This window comes from Chrysemys picta, chromosome 1 (assembly GCF_011386835.1).
Source record: "Chrysemys picta bellii isolate R12L10 chromosome 1, ASM1138683v2, whole genome shotgun sequence".
NCBI lineage: Eukaryota > Metazoa > Chordata > Testudines > Emydidae > Chrysemys > Chrysemys picta.
Genome location: NC_088791.1, coordinates 354,836,643 through 354,857,584, shown reverse-complemented (window position 1 = coordinate 354,857,584; position 20,942 = coordinate 354,836,643). Strand labels below are relative to the sequence as shown.

The 20,942-nt window shown below is 47.5% G+C and overlaps 2 protein-coding genes across 2 annotated transcripts; both read right to left on the bottom strand.

Moving 5' to 3' along the window:
- Positions 1–2,574: 2,574 nt before the first annotated feature.
- LOC135972400 (olfactory receptor 52R1-like) lies at positions 2,575–3,573 on the bottom strand. The gene has a single exon (XM_065550373.1). It carries the CDS (start codon positions 3,571–3,573, stop codon positions 2,575–2,577), a length of 999 nt encoding a protein of 332 aa, XP_065406445.1.
- Positions 3,574–19,623: 16,050 nt separating this feature from the next.
- On the bottom strand, positions 19,624–20,622 carry LOC103306654 (olfactory receptor 52M1-like). Its single transcript, XM_024111397.3, has one exon. It carries the CDS (start codon positions 20,620–20,622, stop codon positions 19,624–19,626), a length of 999 nt encoding a protein of 332 aa, XP_023967165.2.
- Between the last annotated feature and the right edge of the window lie 320 nt (positions 20,623–20,942).

Below are 20,942 nucleotides of genomic sequence, written 5' to 3'. Positions count from 1 at the left end.
GCGTCATGCAGAGCATGTTAGACTCAGCTTCACCGTTCAGCTCAGCCCCTGGGCAGTGGGTGTCCTGTCATTCCAGATAGGGTGCCATGTAAATTTCTGGCTAATGGTAGATGTGCCATTTATCTCCCTCTGTGTGAGCTATCACAGCCATCCCAGCATCTGCCCAGCATCCCGCCTTCCCAGCTTACACAGGGGCTGATCCTTACATCTCTCTCAGCTCTTGTCCTCCTCGCTTCAAAGCTGATCCCTTGCCCTGTCCCTGAGGCCGGAACCGAATGTAGGAGTGGGCTGATAAAGTTTGCGGATGACACAAAGTTGGGCGGTATTGCCAATTCGGAGGAGGATCGGGATATCCTGCAGGGAGATTTGGATGACCTTGTAAACTGGAGTAATAGTAATAGGATGAAATTTAATAGTGAGAAGTGTAAGGTTATGCATTTAGGGATGACTAACAAGAATTTTAGTTATAAGCTGGGGACGCATCGGTTAGAAGTAACGGAAGAGAAGAAGGACCTCGGAGTCCTGGTTGATCACCGGATGACTATGAGTCGGCAATGTGACGTGGCCGTGAAAAAAGCTAATGTGGTCCTGGAATGCATTATGCGAGGTATTTCTAGTAGGGATAAGGAGGTGCTGGTTCCATTATACAAGGCACTGGTGAGACCTCATTTGGAGTACTGAGTGCAGTTCTGGTCTCCCATGTTTAAAAAGGATGAATACAAACTGGAAGGGGTACAGAGAAGGGCCACTAGGATGATCCGAGGAATGGAAAATCTGTCATATGAAAGGAGACTCGAGGAGCTCGGTTTGTCCACCTTAACCAAAAGAAGGCTGAGGGGGGATATGATTGCTCTCTTTAAATATATCAGAGGGATAAATACCAGGGAGGGAGAGGAATTATTTCAGCTCAGTACTAATGTGGACACGAGAACAAATGGATATAAACTGGCTGTCTGGAAGTTTAGGTTTGAAATTAGAAAAAGGTTTCTAACCATCAGAGGGGTGAAATTCTGGAACAGCCTTCCGAGGGAAATAGTGGGGGCAAAAGACCTCTCTAGCTTTAAGATTAAGCTTGATAAGTTTATGGAGGGGATGGTTTGATGGGATAACGTGATTTTAGTCAATAGGTCAATAACGTGCCATCGATGGTAATTAGTAACAATGGTCAATGATGGGATATTTAAAGTTACTACAGAGAACTTTTTCCGGAGGGTCTGGCTGGAGAATCTTGCCCGCATACTCGGGGTTCAGCTGATCGCTATATTTTGGGTCGGGAAGGAATTTTCATCCAGGGTAGATTGGCAGAGGCCCTGGAGGTTTTTGGCCTTCCTCCGCAGCATGGGGCATGAGTCGCTTGCTGGAGGATTCTCTGCGACTTGAAGTCTTTAAATCATGATTTGGGGACTTCAACAGCTGAGTCAAGGGAGAGAATTATTCCAGGAGTGGGTGGGTCAGCTTTTGTGGCCTGCATCATGCGGGAGGTCAGACTAGATGATCATAATGGTCCCTTCGGACCTTAAAGTATTTGAGTCTATGAGTCAATGAGGACAAAGGCTTCCAGCCCATCCCCATTGCAGGGACCTTGCCAGCTACAGGCCCCCAGTGAGGAGGAACAAATTATAGAATCATAGAATATCAGGATTGGAAGGGTCCTCAGGAAGTCCAAACCCCTGCTCAAAGCGGGACCAACCCCAACTAAATCATCCCAGCCAGGGCTTTGTCAAGCCTGACCTTAAAAACTTCTAAGAATGGAGATTTCACCACCTCCCTAGGGAACCCATTCCAGTGCTTCACCACCCTCCTCGTGAAATAGTGTTTCCTAATATCCAACCTGGACCTCCCCCACTGCAACTTGAAACCATCGCCGAAAGCTAAAGAAATAAGTCACACAATGGTCTCTGCCCTCAGGATTTTACAGCTGAGCTTTAGAGCCCACAAGCTGTTACTGCATCACAGCCCTGCTCCCAACCCTCAGCTGATTTTATACGGTTTCCTGCCTTCCCTCTCTGCTCTGCACTGGCCTGTTAGCTCCAGCGCTGCCTTCTCACTGCCGGTTCCTTGCCAGGCTGCAGCAGCTCCCATCCCAGTCCCGGAGCAGAGGTTGCCCAGATTGTGGGAGAGGAAGGTGGAGATGATCCAGCAAGTGGATGGGGTTGGAGAGGAGCGGTGTGAGAAACATGGGTGGGGTTTTGCGGGAAGTGGTAGAGGTGAGGCGGGGCACTGGAGAAAGAGATGGAGAAGGGAGTGGGGCCTTGGGGGAGATGGGACAGTGGAAGCGACCTTGTGGAAAGAGGTGGGGCAGGTGGCAGAGCCTTTGGGAATAGGCAGGTCAGGGCTTGGGGCCTCAGAGGTCCAGTCAACAGCTATTAGAAGGGTGGCAATCCTATAGGAGAATGAGTTGTACACAGAATGATTTCTCAGTTAGTCACACTGACACAGCACAGCAAGGCCAAGAGAGTATTTAATGTCACTTTGACTGTCCAGTAAGTGATTCAGGGAAGGGGGCCCAGCACCATGTCACCAGACAGCTCTGCACAGAGCTTGTTCTGAGAGCCAGAGCACCAGGAGAAAACTTTAGGCCCCTCTTTGAGTAAAGAGCCGGAGCAGCCTGTCCCGGATCTGTTTGGTCCTCACTCCGTAGACGATGGGGTTTAGCATGGGGGACATCAAGATGTACACATTGGAAATGAGAACGTGGAAATGCAGGGGCACATTTTGGGCAAATCTGTACATCAGCGAGATGAAGAGACTTGGGATGTAAAAGGCTAAAATGACAAAAAGGTGGGAGCCGCAGGTTTCAAAAGTCTTGAGCCGGGCGTCCTTTGTAGGGAGGCTGAAGATGGCCCTGAGGATCTGGGTATAGGACACAGTGATAAAAATCCCATCCAGACCCATCACACAGAATAGCACAAAGAGACCGTAGTAACTACTGAAGCGGGTATCTGCACAGGCCAGCTTCACCAAGGCCATGTGCACACAGTACGGCTGGGGGATGATATTGGTTGTGCAATATGGCCACTGTCTGACCAAGAAGGGATAGGGCAATACGACTATGCCGCCACGCAGCACCACAGCCAGGCTGATCTTGGCCACCAAGGGGTTCGTCAGGATGGTGGAATGTCTCAGGGGATCACAGATGGCCACGTAACGATCCAAAGCCATGGCCACAAAGATGCCTGACTCTATCACTGTGAAGCAGTGAATGAAATACATCTGGGTGAGGCAGGCACTGAAATCGATCTCCCTGGAATTGAACCAGAAGATTTCCAGCATTTTGGGCAGGGTGGACGTGCACAGGACCAGATCGGTAACAGCCAGTATGCAGACGAAATAGTACATGGCACCATGGAGGCTCCGCTCCATCTTTACAGTGAACAGGATGGTGAAGTTCCCCAAGATGGCTATGATGTACATGGTGCAGAAGGGGATGGAGATCCAGACATGGGATGCCTCCAGGCCAGGAATGCCCTGCAGGATGAAGGTGGAGGGGTTGGTGAATTCAGTTGTGTTGGAATCTGACATGGAGTAGGGGAGAAGGTGTCCAATTCTGAGGCAGAACGGTGTCTCCTGCATGTACTGTAGGTTTCCCTGACTTCCTGTATATGCCCAGGGTGATGGTCGCAGTACAATTACCTGGAAGGAGAGACAATGTGAGTATGAGACACTGCATGTACTACTGGAGGCTGTTCTCATGGATGAAGCAGATTGGTCACTCTTCACACACTAAAAAGTTACATTTTCATTATTCAGATAAATGAATGATGAACAAATCATAGAACCATAGAATCATAGAATATCAGGGTTGGAAGGGACGTCAGGAGGTCATCAGGTGCAACCCCCTGCTCAAAGCAGGACCAATTCCCAACTAAATCATCCCAGCCAGGGCTTTGTCAAGCCAGGCCTTAAAAACCTCCAAGGAAGGAGATTCCACCACCTCCCTAGGTAACGCATTCCAGTGTTTCACCACCCTCCTAGTGAAATAGTGTTTCCTAATATCCAACCTGGACCTCCCCGACTGAAACTTGAGACCATTGCTCCTTGTTCTGTCATCTGCCACCACTGAGAACAGCCAAGCTCCATCCTCTTTGGAACCCCCCTTCAGGTAGTTGAAAGCAGCTATCAAATCCCCCCTCATTCTTCTCTTCCGGAGATAAACAATCCCATTTCCCTCAGCCTCTCCTCATAAGTCATGTGCTCCAGACCCCTACTCATTTTTGTTGCCCTCCGCTGGACACTTTCCAATTTTTCCACATCCTTCTTGTAGTGTGGGGCCCAAAACTAGACACAGTACTCCAGATGAGGCCTCACCAATGTCGAATAAAGGGGAACGATCACGTTCCTCGATCTGCTGGCAATGCCCCTACTTATACAGCCCAAAATGCCGTTAGCCTTCTTGGCAACAAGAGCACACTGTTGACTCATATCCAGCTTCTTGTCCACTGTGACCCCTAGGTCCTTTTCTGCAGAACTGCTACCTAGCCATTCGGTCCCTAGTCTGTAGCAGTGCATAGGAGTCTTCCATCCTCAGTGCAGGACTCTGCACTTGTCCTTGTTGAACCTCATCAGATTTCTTTTGGTCCAATCCTCTAATTTGTCTAGGTCCCTCTGTATCCGATCCCTACCCTCTAGTGTATCTACCACGCCTCCCAGTTTAGTGTCATCTGCAAATTGCTGAGGGTGCAAAACCATGCCATCATCCAGACCATTAAGGAAGATATTGAACAAAACCGTGCCCATGGCCGACCCTTGGGGCACTCCGCTTACTAATGTCAATTCCATATTTTAGGGTGCTCCCTGCCTCAACAATTCCCTCACATAGTCATGTGGGAAACCTTACTGGGAACCAGCAGGAAACACAGGTGTGGATACTGGTTATCCATCATTGTTCCTTAGGCCTTGTCTACACTGCCATGTTTTTTTTTTCCCCACAAAAAAGCAGCTTTTAATGAAGAAATAGTGGAGGTGTACACACTGCAAAGCCACTTTCAACTACGGAACTCCTCAATTTCAGTGACATAATAAAACCACCTTAACAAGAATTTTAAGGGTCTTTACACAAAAGTTTTGTCGGCAAAGTGCCAGTTTAGACACTTTTGCTTGTTTTCATCGCTGTAATTGGCCTCCCGAAGGCCTCCCACATTGCCCATCCTGACTGCTCCGGTGAACAGTTTCAACTCCTCTCTCCTGCATCGAGGTAAAAACCTTCTGCCCCTCCCCCTTTAAAGGCTCTGCAATATTGAAATTCCTCTTCCTGTTTGCTCGGTGTGGAGTGCTGACATCACACCTTCCCAGGTGGCCATGGCAGCTCCACGCTTGGGACACTGCGGAGCTGCTGGATCCGCTCAGTATTTGGGGAGAGGAGGCCGTGCAGTCCCAGCTGCGCTCCAGCCATAGGAATGTCAATAGCAAAGGGCAGATTTTGTGCAGCGTGTGGGAAAAGAGCTGTGATCAGGACACACTGCAGTGCACAGCAAAGGTGAAGGAGCTGCGGCGCATGTACCAAAAGGCAAGGGAGGCAAACAGTATCTCCGGTGCTGTGCCACAGACCTGCCGTTTTTATAAGGAGTTGGATGCTACCCTCAACAGTGACCCCATTTCCACTGCCAAGAGCACTGTAGGCATTTTGGTGGGGCTGGAGCCGACAGAAACTGGACATAACCCAAAGAAGGAAGACATTGAGGAAGAGGTGGAGGCATTAGAAGATTTGGAGCCCATGCCGGGGTCGCCCAGTGCTGTGTCCAGTCAGGAGCTGTTCTCCACTCTGGAGGTGTCCAGGTAGTCTCTGCAGTCGCAATCTGGTGAGCCAGAAACAGGAGAGGTGACCCCTGGTAAGTGGTTTTGCTTTGTGAAGTGTGAAGGTAGGTTAGGGACAGAGAAATGTACAAGGCTGGCTGTGTTTCTGTGTGCTGGGCATTTCCCCGTGCAACTAGGCAATGCGGGGGGCAGGCTGTTGATACACACCAAGATTTCATGGGAATCCTCCAGAGAGATCTTGAGGAAACTTTCCTGCAGGTACTCCACAATCCTGTGCCGGAGATTCCTTGGTAGAGCTGCTTTGTTCCTTCCTCCATTGAGGGACACTTTCCCGGCCCATTCCGCAATTACTTGGGCAAGGACCAAACAGGCACACAGGCAAGCAGCATAGTGACCTGGACACAAGACACAAGTGTGTAGTAGATACATCCTTGCTTACTCTCAGGAGAGAGATATCTGCCACAATAACCCCTGCATGTGGAAATGGTTGAGAAACTTTAGAGTGTTGTCCCGTCAGAAATGTCCCGCGACCCCTTTCACATTGCTTTTCTCCCACGCACAATGTCCCTCCACACGGGGTACATTAACCATCCTTGTGGCATGTGTGCTTGTCAAGGGTCAGCCAGAAGGAGATTGGTGTGTTACCAGGGGTGTCTTTTAATATAGCATTTCAATGCTATATGTACACTTAACAATAACGCTTCTGTTTATTGTTACTTGTGCTTCACCAGATATGTCCTAGAAAGGAGACACCCCGTCCACCGCAGCCGAGTGTCTCCACCGGATAAGAAAGTGCCCAAGATGGAGCAAGTGAGATATGTTTTGGGAGGTGTTGCAGTTCTCTGATACAGACAAGAAGGAACGCAGGCCCTGGAGAGAAATCAAGAAGCAGGAAAGAAAAGAAAATGAGGCATACACTGAGGGACGCAACAACAAGGCTGATAAAATTTTTTGACATCAAACCAACATGCTGCAGTCTCCCATAACCCCCCAGACTGAGCAGATGTGTGTCTTCCTTCCCCTTCAGCACATTCAGAGCTCTGTCCCATGCCCTCCCCAGACTCCACCCGCACACTCCTTTCACATTTCTGGGACTTCACGCTTTGGCCTACACTCCACCCCCACAGACAGCTTTTCAAAAGACAGCTGGACTTACACCCAGCTCTAAAAGTCAGCCCTCCCTCGGGATTTCCCCCCCTCAAGAATGTGCATGTGTCTGTGTGTGTATGTATGGTGGGGGGGTTGGCTCTAAAAGCAAAGTTATTTGAATTATAAACACTCTTTATTTGTTTCCATGCAAGTTGTGATAGCAGATGGCAGCAGCAAACAAACAAGCAGTTTTATCATTTCCTTGCATTGAATCCTGGGCCTTAAAACACTACAGGAGGGCTGCCTCAGTACTTCTGTGTAAGCACTACTGACACTAATGGCAGGGAAGGAGCTGAGGCACATGTACCAGAAAGCCAGGGAGGCAAACAGTATCTCCGGTGCTGTGCCCCAGACCCCTTTTCCATCGCCAAGAGCCCCGTGGGTACTTTGGTGGGTGTACTCCTGACAGCGTACATAATCTACCTCTCCGAGGGGTGGTAGCTAGTTTGATGAAGAATTCTTCAGTAGACCTCATACTGTCTCCACCTGAGTCAGGTTGATATAGCTACATCTCTCAGGGGTGTGATGTTTTTGCTATTCCAAAAAAAAAAAAAAAAGCAAATGCAATTTTCATTTGCATTAACAGAGACATAACATGCCAGTCCTGGGAGGGGATAGTAGCACTTTTTCTGTGCTGGTTAGGCCTCAGCTGGAGTATTGTGTCCAGTTTGGGTCTCCAATATATAGGAAGGATGTAGAGAAATTGGAAAGGATCCAGAGGCGAGTGACAAAGATGAGCCACAGGATGGAATGCAAGCCACACGAGCAAAGGAAGAAGGAACGGGGTATGTTTAGTTTGGAAAAGGGAGGATTGAGGGGGGACATGACAGGGTTCTTGAGATACTTGAAAAGCTGCCTTAAAAAAGATTGAGAAAAGTTGTTCTCTTTTGCCACATAGGGCAGGAGAAGAGGCAATGGGATCAAACTACAGCACATCAGATTTAGATTTAATCTCAGATAAACTTCCCAACTGTAAGAATAAGACAACAATGGAACAGACGCCCAGGCTGGTTGTGGAAAGTCCTTCACTGGAGGTTTTCAACAGGAGGCTGGATAGTCATCTGTCTGGGGTGGTTTAGAGTCAACAAATCCTGCATCTTGGTAGGGGGTTAGACTAGCAGATCATTGCAGAACCTTCTAACCCTGTCACTCTTTGATTCAATGATATAAAATCCGAGTGGAGAAAAGGTCTTACTCAAACACAAGTTATGGATCTCAGTACTGGGGTAACTGCGTGAAATTTAATGTCCTGTGTGGTACAGGAGGTCAGACTAGATGTTTTGATGGTCCCTTCTGACTTTGAACCCTATTAATCTATTGATATAGAAAGAACAGGAGTACTTGTGGCACCTTAGAGACTAACACATTTATTTGAGCATAAGCTTTCGTGGGCTACATCCCACTTCTTTGGATGCATAGAATGGAACATATATTGAGGAGATATATATACACACACATACAGAGAGCCAATTGGCCTCTCAGAGTTGGTAAGACAACTCCCACCTGCTCATGCTCTCTGTATGTGTGTGTATATATATCTCCTCAATATATGTTCCATTCTATGCATCCAAAGAAGTGGGACGTAGCCCACGAAAGCTTATGCTCAAATAAATGTGTTAGTTTCTAAGGTGCCACAAGTACTCCTGTTCTTTTTGCGGATACAGACTAATACGGCTGCTACTCTGAAACTTGATATAGAAAGTAGTTCAGACATTGATATTTATTCTGTCTCATAACACATGAACAAGGGAACATTCAATTACATTGAAACTCTGAACATATAAAATTGATAAAAGAAAAGTGCTTATATAATCCATATTTGGCCTGTGGAACTCCTTGCCACATACATTATTGGAGCAAAGAGCTTAGCTGAATGGGATTCACAACTGTATTAGCCATAGTTGGTGTTGCTGGTGGCACCACCCATCGTTAAATCTGTCTGACACCTTCGATTACAAGACTTCTTTTTCAGTTGTGTATTAGTTTGCCAAATGTTAACCTGAAATTTCTCACGCTGGGTGTCTACGTTTGTCTGAATTGCATTTTGAAAGTTGCAGGCACAACACGTCAGCCAATTTCTAGAATGAAGCTAGGGGAGAAGATGTCTTGCCCACGTTGAAAAATTGTTATATTTCTGCTAGTGAGGAGCCCAAGCACCTCCATGCTTTTCAGCAGATAAAGTCTGGTAACACCCACCCCCCACCCTGCCCTGCTAACAGCCAAAGCTTTAAATTGCAAGAGGCGGAGGTGACAGTGTCTGTGCATTAACACACAGCTGGCTCCTGAGGTTTTACTCAGTTCTTACTCCAGACTGGATGTTTTTTCTGGATGATCTGCTTGAGGGCTTGTCTACACTTAAAATACGACAGCGGGGCTGACATAGCGCTTCATGGGGGTCTGAGCAAACTAGGGACCACAGCCTCCAAATCTGGCCTTTTCCTGGACATCGAGTAACAACTTTCATCCTGAAGGATCCATTGTGCCACTGAAATGCAGCCACCTTACGGCTGGAGTCCATCACCGAGGAGCACAGCAAAGAGGGACATTTTGGCCCAGGATATTGGAGCAAATTCAGCACCTGTGGCAAGGGCCCTGGGATGTTTAGTGGCTGTGTGGAGTGGAAATGAAAAAAAAAAAGTTTTCTATCCCATCATGCATACATTGCACTTCGTTTGTTGAACAGAAAGAGATGGGTACCTGTGATTTCTGAGACAGAAACCTCTTCACTGGGAATCCCCCTCAGGTAGCCGTGTCCCACACCTCTCTCACCCCAGCATCTGCAGCAGCATCCCACGCTGAGAGCTGACACAAGGATGTGCACTGTTGAAAATATAGCTCTGTGCAATCCCAGTGGGGTTCACTCAGTCTCTTTTGGAGAAGCGGCATCTGGATGCAGACAGGCTGGAGACTTGACACACTCGAGCTCATGACTTTGTTTCCATGTCTGCACTAATGTGTTTGTTATCCAGCTTTAGCAGCAAACAGTAATTAAGGGACCTTCCCAAAGGGAGATGAGAACTCTTGGGGTCTCCACTCAATCAGAGAGGAATTGGCTGCTCTGTGTATTTGTGTATATTTAAAAATTATAGCTGATTACTAAGAAAGCTAGGGATAATGCCTAGGTCTCAGAGGATCTGATGCTGTGTAAATGGCCAGGATGGATGGGTAGATAGTAGACAGACAGATCTGGAGAAAGATGACTGAGAGGAGACACGAAGTCTTTCTGGAGGCACATGACATTTTTGTTAAGGGATCATAGATCGGTAATTTTCATCAGTAACTATAAGAAAAAGACCCAAAAATCGGGACTGTCACTATAAAACTGGGACATCTGGTCACCCTATCTTCGCTAAGGGGTCAGAGTTTAGTAATTCTAATTAGTAACTATTATTATACCACATAGAAGGATCTTCAAAAGACCGAGCAAAGGAAAGTCACTATGAACACATCCCCATTAAATCCATAGGTAAACTGAGGTACAGGGAGACATGACTTGGCCAAAGTCACAAAGAGAATGACAGACAGACCCCTGGAGTTCTGAGTTCCCTGCCATAAAAACGGTCTCTCCGTCAGTAACAGAGCACATGAAAAGTGGTAAATGGACTCATACTGTCATAGGGCCTGTTCGTTTTGTAGACATGATGGACTTCTGCAGGGTGCAACCTGAAACAGGGGTACCCTCGAGCCCTCTCGCATACCAACCTTGGCCCACTGTGAGTCTGTGAAATGCAGCAAGCCCCTCCAGGTCTTGCACTTAAAGAGTCATACACAGACAGACACCTGCAGTTATGTGAAAGTTTCCACTAGCCACTCATGAACAAATGATAGAGAGGATCCAGCGAGTTCCCTCAGATCCTCAGCCTAAGACCCCAGAGCCGTACTGTCTTGCCCTTTTCAGAAGACTGACCAGTGTAAGTTTATTGCCCTGCCCCCTTCCCTCAATGTGGAGAGGACAATGCACCAGCCCCTGTTCCTGAGCAGATTTCCCTTTATACTTCAACCAACACAACGTTTTAGGTAAATAAATAGAAAGCAGATGTACTAAGTACAGAAAGATGGATTTTAAGTCATTATAAGTTATAGAGAACAGATCAAAGTGGTTACTTAAGAAATTAACAAAATTGCAATCTAAGCTCTATACGTTAGACAGGATTTGAATCAAGGAGTGTCTCACCCATATGGGACAAACAGTCCATCCATCTGTCATACACAGGCTAGAAACCCCTTCAGCTTGGGACAACATCCCCAGTTCAGTCCTTATTTCTAAAGTGGTTCTGGGTGTTGAGTTGTGGGGAGAATGAGGCCAAGTGAAAATGTCGTTTTTCCCTAATATACAGCTTCTGCCATATGGAGGGAATTTAATTTTTCCAAGCAAAAACCCCCAGTGCAGTTAGTGGAAAAGTTCAGACACAAGATGTAGTCCAGTGTCACATGAGCTGGTCACATGCCCTTGCCTGCTTCAATAATTCATAAGAGGGGCCATCACCCATATCCTGACTAGAACATTGACAGGAAAGTCCATGACGTGGGGATAATGTTCTTCTAAAGCCTATCATGCTTTTTAATATACCATAATCTTGAATGGTTCATTCACAATATACTGGCTAGACTAGATAGAAACTCCATTGTGGCTGTTACCGATGAACAAACATATTTGAAATCCTCGTACATAGTTAATATTCATAACTTTAGGTACAAAAATAATGCATGAATACAAATAGGGTAATAATGTTCAGCAAATGATAACTTTTCCATTGATACATTACATGACAAACTATATATGAAACACATCATAATCATATGACCATAGTAAATATGGGGACAGGAGAGTGTTGCTTTAGGGAACATAATATCAGATCTCCCCCCTTAGTTTATTGCAGGGGTGTTTGTCAATGACTAATGCAGTGGCAGTGTGGCCAAGGCCTTAATTAGGTTTTGACCATACAATTCCCACAGGTGTTCTTGCACAGTTCTCTGTACCTTTCAACACTTTCAGAGGGGTAGCCGTGTTAGTCTGGATCTGTAAAAAGCAACAGAGAGTCCTGTGGCACCTTTAAGACTAACAAATGTATTGGAGCATAAGCTTTCGTGGGTGAATACCCACTTCGTCAGACGCCTATTCACCCACAAAAGCTTATGCTCCAATACATCTGTTAGTCTTAAAGGTGCCACAGGATTCTCTGTTGCTATCAACACTTTGTAGTTCAGTCTAGTGATCTCAAAATTCAGCAAGTGTGCCTTCTCTGGGTCACTAGAAAAACTCTATTAATGTCTGTGCAGCATTCTTTACCATTTTGCTTTTCCAACTGGTGATATCTCAACACAGATATTCAGCAATGCCATGAGGTGGTGTGACTCGGTTTCCCCTTTCACAAAGCAGACCAGGTTTATTATGGTTTCCCTGCTGAGAGAAGCTTTGAACCTTTTTACAGAGTTTAGCTCAGAAGCACTATCCCCATAGGGTTCTTGGCTAAAAGCTTTCCCCCAAAATCATGCATATTACACCATTTCATAGGATTTAACATCACTACCAAATTCTTTGTTATAAGGTTTACCATTAGCAACAAACTTTGCATCATCAGATTTAACACCATCACCAACTCTTTTATCACAGGTAGGCATTTCCATGTGTTTTTATTACACCATGCCTTTTGCTTTTACAATTTGGCTTGTTCAATATCCATTGGGTCGTTCAATTCCTCCATGAACCTTGGCATGTATTTAGTTATTTTTTTTCCTTTCCCCTCAGTGTCCCTTTCAGTAGGGATCTCAGTCTAGGGTTATCTTTGATGTCTTCGTATGCCAAGGGGGAAGTAAAGATGTAAGGGGACTTTGCATGTTCGCTAGCCCTCTGTGGATCATAGAAGAATGGGGAAAAACGGAACATGCTTCCAACCAAGTGTCTGTGGTTTATTCACAATAGATGCTTGTGTCCACTCAAAATAATCAGCTAGAGAAGCCATCCCATCCACAGTTTTCACCCTTTTGTCCCACCAACATTGCTTTACATCATCTTTACATATATTTAAAAAACGCTCCTGACCAATTTCAAACATTCCTTCAAAGCTTGTAACACATTTGTCCCTTGCTCACTTCCCCATCAAATCTTTCATTTTCTTTACATATTCCACATTACTCATACCAGCACCCCTCTTAGGATTTGTAAATTTCACTCTATATTTCAGGGGTAATCTGAAATTGCTTCAAAAACATTTATTTGAATTTAGAATAATCTAAAAGATTCTCAATTGGCATTTTATTGACTATATCCAGATCCGTACCAATTAACTTTGCAACTAAAGTGTGCATCTTCTGGTTATCAGGAAGCATACGAATCACACACAGCATCTCAAAGATAGTGAAGTGTTCAGCAATATCACCTGCCTCGTTGTATGCAGGACACAACTGTTCTCATTTGTGGACGTTTGGAGACGTTCCTGCTTTTCTCCTTTCCAACCACTGACCACCTCTCCAGTCAAAGTCTTTTTTTTTCTAGCTGTGTTTTAAAGTGGTGAGTTGTCGGGGGAACGAGACCAAGTGGTGATAACACTTCCCCCTTTTACAGCTTCTGCCATGTGGAGGGAACTTCATTGTCCCAAACAGAGATACCAGCACAGTTACTGGAAAAGTTCAGGCACAAGATGGAGTCCAGTGTCACATGAGCTGGTCACCTGCCACAGGGGCCATTACCAATATTTTGCCTACAGATGGGGACACGCTTCTATCATGGCCAATTGTGTTCATGATGAGCCATCAAGTTGAATATTCATTCACAATGTGCTGGATGTTAACGACTTTGTGGGAGTTACCACAGGAGGAAACACATTTGAAATACAGGTAGATTGTCAATATTTGTTACTTCAGAGGCAAAACTGATACAGACAGACAAATAGGATAATCACATTCAGCAAACCACAGCTTTTCCATAGATACCTCACATGACATATTTTGTACAAGATTTGTTGCAACTATATAACAATGGTGAATGTGGGGTGCCAGGGTTTTGCTTTGGGGGTACAGAGTGTCACAGCAATGGAGCTATAGAACCAGACCTTTCTGAGTTCTAATTTTGTATTTTTGTATAAGACATACTTCCACGTCCTGAAAAAGACTGCAGTCTACTCTGTATCGTGGGAGAAAAGCCTGCCGAAGTGCAGAGCAAAGGAAACTAGTCTCAGGGCCTTGGCACTTGGTGTCCTGCTCCCCACTCCCAGAGGGAGGTGCTAGAGTGGAAGCTGCACCCCGAGAGTGGGCCTAGAAACCCAGAGCCAGAGGCAGGGCCTGAACGTTGCTCTGAATCAAAAGCACATGGGTCTAGTGTGTGGGACACAAATGTACATTTCTGGTGGGCATCGAGCCACAGGAGCTTGAGCAGGGCTGTGACAACAAACCTGGAGCTGCTCCATGGACACTAGGGTACTGTGAGTGGAAGGGGAGTGGGGCCTTAAATACTTCTAAGAAAGGAGATTCCACAAAACCCCAGGTAACCCATTCCAGTGCTTCACCACCCTCCTACTGAAATAGTTTTTCCTAATATCCAACCTAGGCCTTCCCCACTGCAACTTGAGACAATAGCTGAAAGCTAAGGAAATAAGCCACACAATGGTATCTGCCCTCAGGACTTCGCAGCTGAGCTTTAGGGCCCACAAGCTGTATGATGCATAATCTCACGTGACTCCCTCACAGCGCTTCTCCCAACCCTCAGCTGATTTTATACAGTTTCATAGAATCATAGAATCATAGAATATCAGGGTTGGAAGGGACCTCAGGAGGTATCTAGTCCAACCCCCTGCTCAAAGCAGGACCAATTCCCAACTAAATCATCCCAGCCAGGGCTTTGTGAAGCCGCGCCTTAAAAATCTCCAAGGAAGGAGACTCCACCACCTCCCTAGGTAACGCATTCCAGTGTTTCACCACCCTCCTAGTGAAATAGTTTTTCCTAATATCCAACCTGGACCTCCCCCACTGCAACTTGAGACCATTGCTCCTTGTTCTGTCATCTGCCACCACTGAGAACAGCCGAGCTCCATCCTCTTTGGAACCCCCCTTCAGGTAGTTGAAGGCTGCTATCAAATCCCCCCTCATTCTTCTCTTCTGGAGACTAAACAATCCCAGTTCCCACAGCCTCTCCTCATAAGTCATGTGCTCCAGACCCCTAATCATTTTTGTTGCCCTCCGTTGGACTCTTTCCAATTTTTCCACATCCTTCTTGTAGTGTGGGGCCCAAAACTGGACACAGTATTCCAGATGAGGCCTCACCAATGTCGAATAAAGGGGAACGATCACGTTCCTCGATCTGCTGGCAATGCCCCTACTTATACAGCCCAAACTGCTGTTAGCCTTCTTGGCAACAAGAGCACACTGTTGACTCATATCCAGCTTCTCGTCCACTGTGACCCCTAGGTCCTTTTCTGCAGAACTGCTACCTAGCCATTCGGTCCCTAGTCTGTAGCAGTGCATGGGATTCTTCCGTCCTAAGTGCAGGACTCTGCACTTGTCCTTGTTGAACCTCATCAGGTTTTTTTTGGCCCAATCCTCTAATTTGTCTAGGTCCCTCTGTATCCGATCCCTACCCTCTAGTGTATCTACCATCCCTCCTAGTTTAGTGTCATCTGCAAACTTGCTGAGAGTTCAGTCCACACCATCCTCCAGATCATTAATAAAGCTATTAAACAAAACCGGCCCCAGGACCGACCCTTGGGGCACTCCGCTTGAAACCGGCTGCCAACTAGACATGGAGCCATTGATCACTACCCGTTGAGCCCGACGATCTAGCCAGCTTTCTATCCACCTTACAGTCCATTCATCCAGCCCATACTTCTTTAACTTGGCGGCAAGAATACTGTGGGAGACCGTATCGAAAGCTTTGCTAAAGTCAAGGAATAACACATCCACTGCTTTCCCCTCATCCACAGAGCCAGTTATCTCATCATAGAAGGCAATTAGGTTAGTCAGGCACGACTTCCCCTTTGTGAATCCATGCTGACTGTTCCTGATCACTTTCCTCTCCTCTAAATGTTTCATAATTGATTCCTTGAGGACCTGCTCCATGATTTTTCCAGGGACTGAGGTGAGGCTGACTGGCCTGTAGTTCCCCGGATCCTCCTTCTTCCCTTTTTTAAAGATGGGCACTACATTAGCCTTTTTCCAGTCACCTGGGACCTCCCCCGATTGCCATGAGTTTTCAAAAATAATGGCTAATGGCTCTGCAATCTCACCCGCCAACTCCTTTAGTACCCTCGGATGCAGCGCATCCGGCCCCATGGACTTGTGCATGTCCAGTTTTTCTAAATAGTCCCGAACCACTTCTTTCTCCACGGACCGCTGGTCACCTTCTCCCAATTCTGTGCTGCCCAGTGCAGCAATCTGGGAGCTGACCTTATTCGTGAAGACAGGGACAAAAAAATCATTGAGTACATTAGCTTTTTCCACATCCTCGGTCACTAGGTTGCCTCCCTCATTCAGTAAGGGGCCCACACTTTCCTTGATTTTCTTCTTCTTGCTAACATACCTGAAAAAACCCTTCTTGTTACTCTTAACATCTCTTGCTAACTGCAACTCCAAGTGTGATTTGGCCTTCCTGATTTCACTCCTGCATGCCTGAGCAATATTTTTATACTCCTCCCTGGTCATTTGTCCAATCTTCCACTTCTTGTAAGCTTCTTTTTTGCGTTTAAGATCAGCAAGGATTTCACTGTTTAGCCAAGCTGGTCGCCTGCCATATTTACTATTCTTTCTACACATCGGGATGGTTTGTTCCTGCAACCGCAATAAGGGTTCTTTAAAATACAGCCAGCTCTCCTGGACCCCTTTGCCCTTCATGTTATTCTCCCAGGGGATCCTGCCCATCTGTTCCCTGAGGGAGTCAAAGTCTGCTTTTCTGAAGTCCACGGTCCGTATTCTGCTGCTCTCCTTTCTTCCTTGTGTAAGGATCCTGAACTCGACCATCTCATGGTCACTGCCTCCCAGGTTCCCATCCACTTTTTCTTCCCCTACTAATTCTTCCCTGTTTGTGAGCAGCCGGTCAAGAAAAGCTCTGCCCCTAGTTGGTTCCTCCAGCACTTGCACCAGGAAATTGTCCCCTACACGTTCCAAAAACTTCCTGGATTGTCTGTGCACCGCTGTATTGCTCACCCAGCAGATATCAGGGTGATTAAAGTCTCCCATGAGAACCAGGGCCTGCGATCTAGCAACTTCTGCTAGTTGCCAGAAGAAAGCCTCATCCACCTCATCCCCCTGGTCTGGTGGTCTATAGCAGACTCCAACCACGACATCACCCTTGTTGCTCACACTTCTCAACTTTATCCAGAGACTCTCAGGTTTTTCTGCAGTTTCATACCGGAGCTCTGAGCAGTCATACTCCTCTCTTACATATAACGCAACTCCCCCACCTTTTCTGCCCTGCCTGTCCTTCCTGAACAGTTTATATCCATCCATGACGGTACTCCAGTCATGTGAGTTATCCCACCAAGTCTCTGTTATTCCAATCACATCATAGTTCCCTGACTGTGCCAGGACTTCCAGTTCTCCCTGCTTGTTTCCCAGGCTTCTTGCATTTGTATATAGGCACTTAAAATAACTCATCGATCGTCCCTCTTTCTCAGCATGAGCTAGGAGTCCTCCCCTCTTGCGCTCTCCTGCTTGTGCTTCCTCCCAGGATCCCATTTCCCCACTTACCTCAGGGCTTTGGTCTCCTTCCCCCAGTGAACCTAGTTTAAAGCCCTCCTCACTAGGTTAGCCAGCCTGCTGGCGAAGATACTCTTCCCTCTCTCCATTAGGTGGAGCCCGTCTCTGCCTAGCACTCCTCCTTCTTGGAACACCATCCCATGGTCGAAGAATCCAAAGCCTTCTCTCTGACACCGCCTGCGTAGCCATTCATTGACTTCCACAATTTGACAGTCTCTACCCCGGCCTTTTCCTTGCACAGGGAGGATGGACGAGAACACCACTTGTGCCTCAAATTCCTTTATCCTTCTTCCCAGAGCCACGTAGTCTGCAGTGATCCGCTCAAGGTCATTCTTGGCAGTATCATTGGTGCCCACGTGGAGAAGCAGGAAGGGGTAGCGATCCGAGGGCTTGATGAGTCTCGGCAGTCTCTCCATCACATCGTGTATCCTAGCTCCTGGCAAGCAGCAGACCTCTCGGTTTTCCCAGTCGGGGCGGCAGATAGATGACTCAGTCCCCCTGAGGAGGAAGTCCCCGACTACCACCACCCTCCTCCTCCTCTTGGGAGTGGTGGTCGTGGAACCCCCATCCCTAGGACAGTGCATCTTTTGCCTTCCAATCGGTGGAGTCTCCTTCTGCTCCCTTTCCTCAGATGGGTCATCTAGTCCACTCTCCGCATTAGTAGCTGCAGAGAGAACATGGAAACGATTGCTCACCTGTATCTCCATTGCTGGTGCATGGACGCTCCTCTTTCTCCTTCTGGAGGTCACATGCTGCCAAACCTCTTCACAATCCTTCTGTCCCTGCTGCGCCTGCTCTTAATCTTCAGAACATTGTGACCGTAGAAGCATCTCCTGACGTCTGTCCAGGAAATCTTCATTTTCCCTTATGCAACGCAGAGTCGATACTCGTTTCTCCAGCCCTCGAACCTTCTCTTCCAATATGGAGACCAGCTTGCACTTTGTACAGACAAAGTCGCTTCTGTCCTGTGGAAGAAAGACAAACATGGCACAACCTGTGCAGGTTACAACAGCTGATCGCTCACCTTCCATATCACCGTCCTCTTAAGAGCTTCCTCAACTGTTGCAGGAACTACTCAGAGAAACCTGCAGATGAAAGCCTCAGTGAGCTCTCCCCACGCGAACTCCCAGGCAAACTCCTGCTGTTAGCCTCTGCTGTTCGCTGACTGCCCTTATATACCAGTCAGGCCCACTCAAGGCCCACCTGGAACAAAGCACTCCCAGTTCACACTTTTCAAACAAACAAGCAAACAATCAAGCACACGGTCAAACTGACCAACTGTCCCAGCAGCAGACACTCAGATACTCCCCAACACAGCCCCCCTAATGCAGCACTTAGCGTACCTCCTCTCGGACAGCTCCCAGGCAAACTCCCGCTGTTAGCCTCTGCTGTTCACCGCTCAGCTGGTTCGCTGCTGACTGCCCTTATATCCCAGTCAGGCCCACTCAAGGCCCACCTGGAACAAAGCACTCCCAGCAAAGCAAAGTTTCCTGGCTTCCCTCTCTGCTCCGGACTGGCCTATTTGCCCCAGCACTGCGTCCTCACTGCAGGTTCCTTGCCAGGATGCAGCATATCCCATCACAGCCCCAAGCAGAGGGAGCCCGGGCTTGAGGGGAGGAAGGTGGAGATGATCCAGTACGTGGATAGCATTGGAGAGGAGGGGAGCGAATAACAGGGATGGGGCTTTGGGGTAAGAGGTGGAGAGGGAGTGGAGCCTTGGGGGAACAGGTGGGACAGTGGAAGCAGGCTTGTGGAAAGAGGTGGGGCAGGGCCATGGGGAATAAGCAGGGCAGGGCATGGGGCCTCAGAGGTCCAGTTAACAGCAACTAGAGAGCTGGCAACCCTATGGGAAAATGAGTTGTACACAAAAAGATTCCTCAGTTTGTCACGCTGACACAGCACAGCAAGGTCAGGAAAGGGTTTAATGTCACTTTGACTGTCCAGTCAGTGATTGCGGGAAGTGGGCCCAGCACCATGTCACCAGCCAGCTCTGCACAGAGCTCGGTCTGAGAGCCAGAGCACCAGGAGAAAACTTTAGGCCCCTTTATGAGTAAAGAGCCTGAGCAGCCTGTCTCGGATCTGTTTGGTCCTCACCCCATAGATGATGGGGTTAAGCATGGAGGGCATCAAGAGGTACATGTTGGCAATGAGAACGTGGAAATACAGGGGCACATTTTGGGCAAATCTGGAAATGAGGGATATGATGATACCTGGGATGTAAAAGGCTAAAATGACAAAAAGGTGGGAGCCGCAGGTCCCCAAAGTCTTGAGCCGGGCATCTTTTGTGGGGAGGATGAAGATGGCCCTGAGGATCTGGGTGTAGGACACCCCTATAAAAATCCCATCCAGACCCATCAAACAGAATTGCACAAAGAGGCCGTAGTAACTACTAACACGGGTGTCAGTGCAGGCCAAATTCACCATAGCTATATGCAGGCAGTAAGGATGGGGGATGATGTTGGTTCTGCAATAAGGCCACTGCCTTGCCAGGAAGGGAAAGGGCAATACAACTATGCAACCACGCAGCACCACAGCCAATCCAATCTTGGCCACCAGGGGGTTTGTCAGGATGGTGGAATGTCTCAGGGGATGGCAGATGGCCACGTAGCGATCCAAAGCCATGGCCACGAGGATCCCAGACTCCATCACTAAGATGCAGTGAATGAAGAACATCTGGGTGAGGCAGGCCCTGAAATCTATCCCCCTAGAATTGAACCAGAAAATTGCCAGCATTTTGGGCAGGGTGGATGTATACATGACCAGGTCAGTGACGGCCAGCATGCAGAGGAAATAGTACATGGGCTCATGGAGGCTTGGCTCCATCTTCACAGTGAACAGGATGGAAAAGTTCCCCAAGATGGCGATGACGCACATGGCGCAGAAGGGGATGGAGATCCAGACGTGGGCCACTTCCAGGCCAGGAATTCCCTGCAGGATGAAGGTAGAGGGGTTGGTGAAGTCGGTCGTGTTGTATTCTGACATGCAGTAGGGGAGAAGTTTTCCAACTCTGAGGCAGAACGGTGTCTCTTGCATGTACTGTACGTTCCTCTGACTTCATGTATATACCAAGGGTTTGGTGTGATGGTCGCAGTACAAATACCTGGATGGAGAGACAATGTGAATATGAACTAGTGGCCGTCACCTCCAGCATCCAACTAAAACTTCTCCATCGCATCTGTCAAGGTTCCTATCCCACTCTGAACTTTCGGGTACAGATGTGGGGGACCTGCATGAGAAGCTCTAAGCTCAATTAACAGCTTAGATCTGGTCTGGCTGCCACCACTCCCAAGCACTAATTCCCTTCCCTGGGTAGCCTTGAGAGACTCTTCACCAATTCCCTGGTGAACACAGAT

What these genes read in the sequence shown, in the direction of transcription:
- LOC135972400 (XM_065550373.1), bottom strand. Translation starts at nt 3,573, where the DNA reads ATGCAGGAGACACCGTTCTGCCTCAGAATTGGACACCTTCTCCCCTAC.
- LOC103306654 (XM_024111397.3), bottom strand. Translation starts at nt 20,622, where the DNA reads ATGCAAGAGACACCGTTCTGCCTCAGAGTTGGAAAACTTCTCCCCTAC.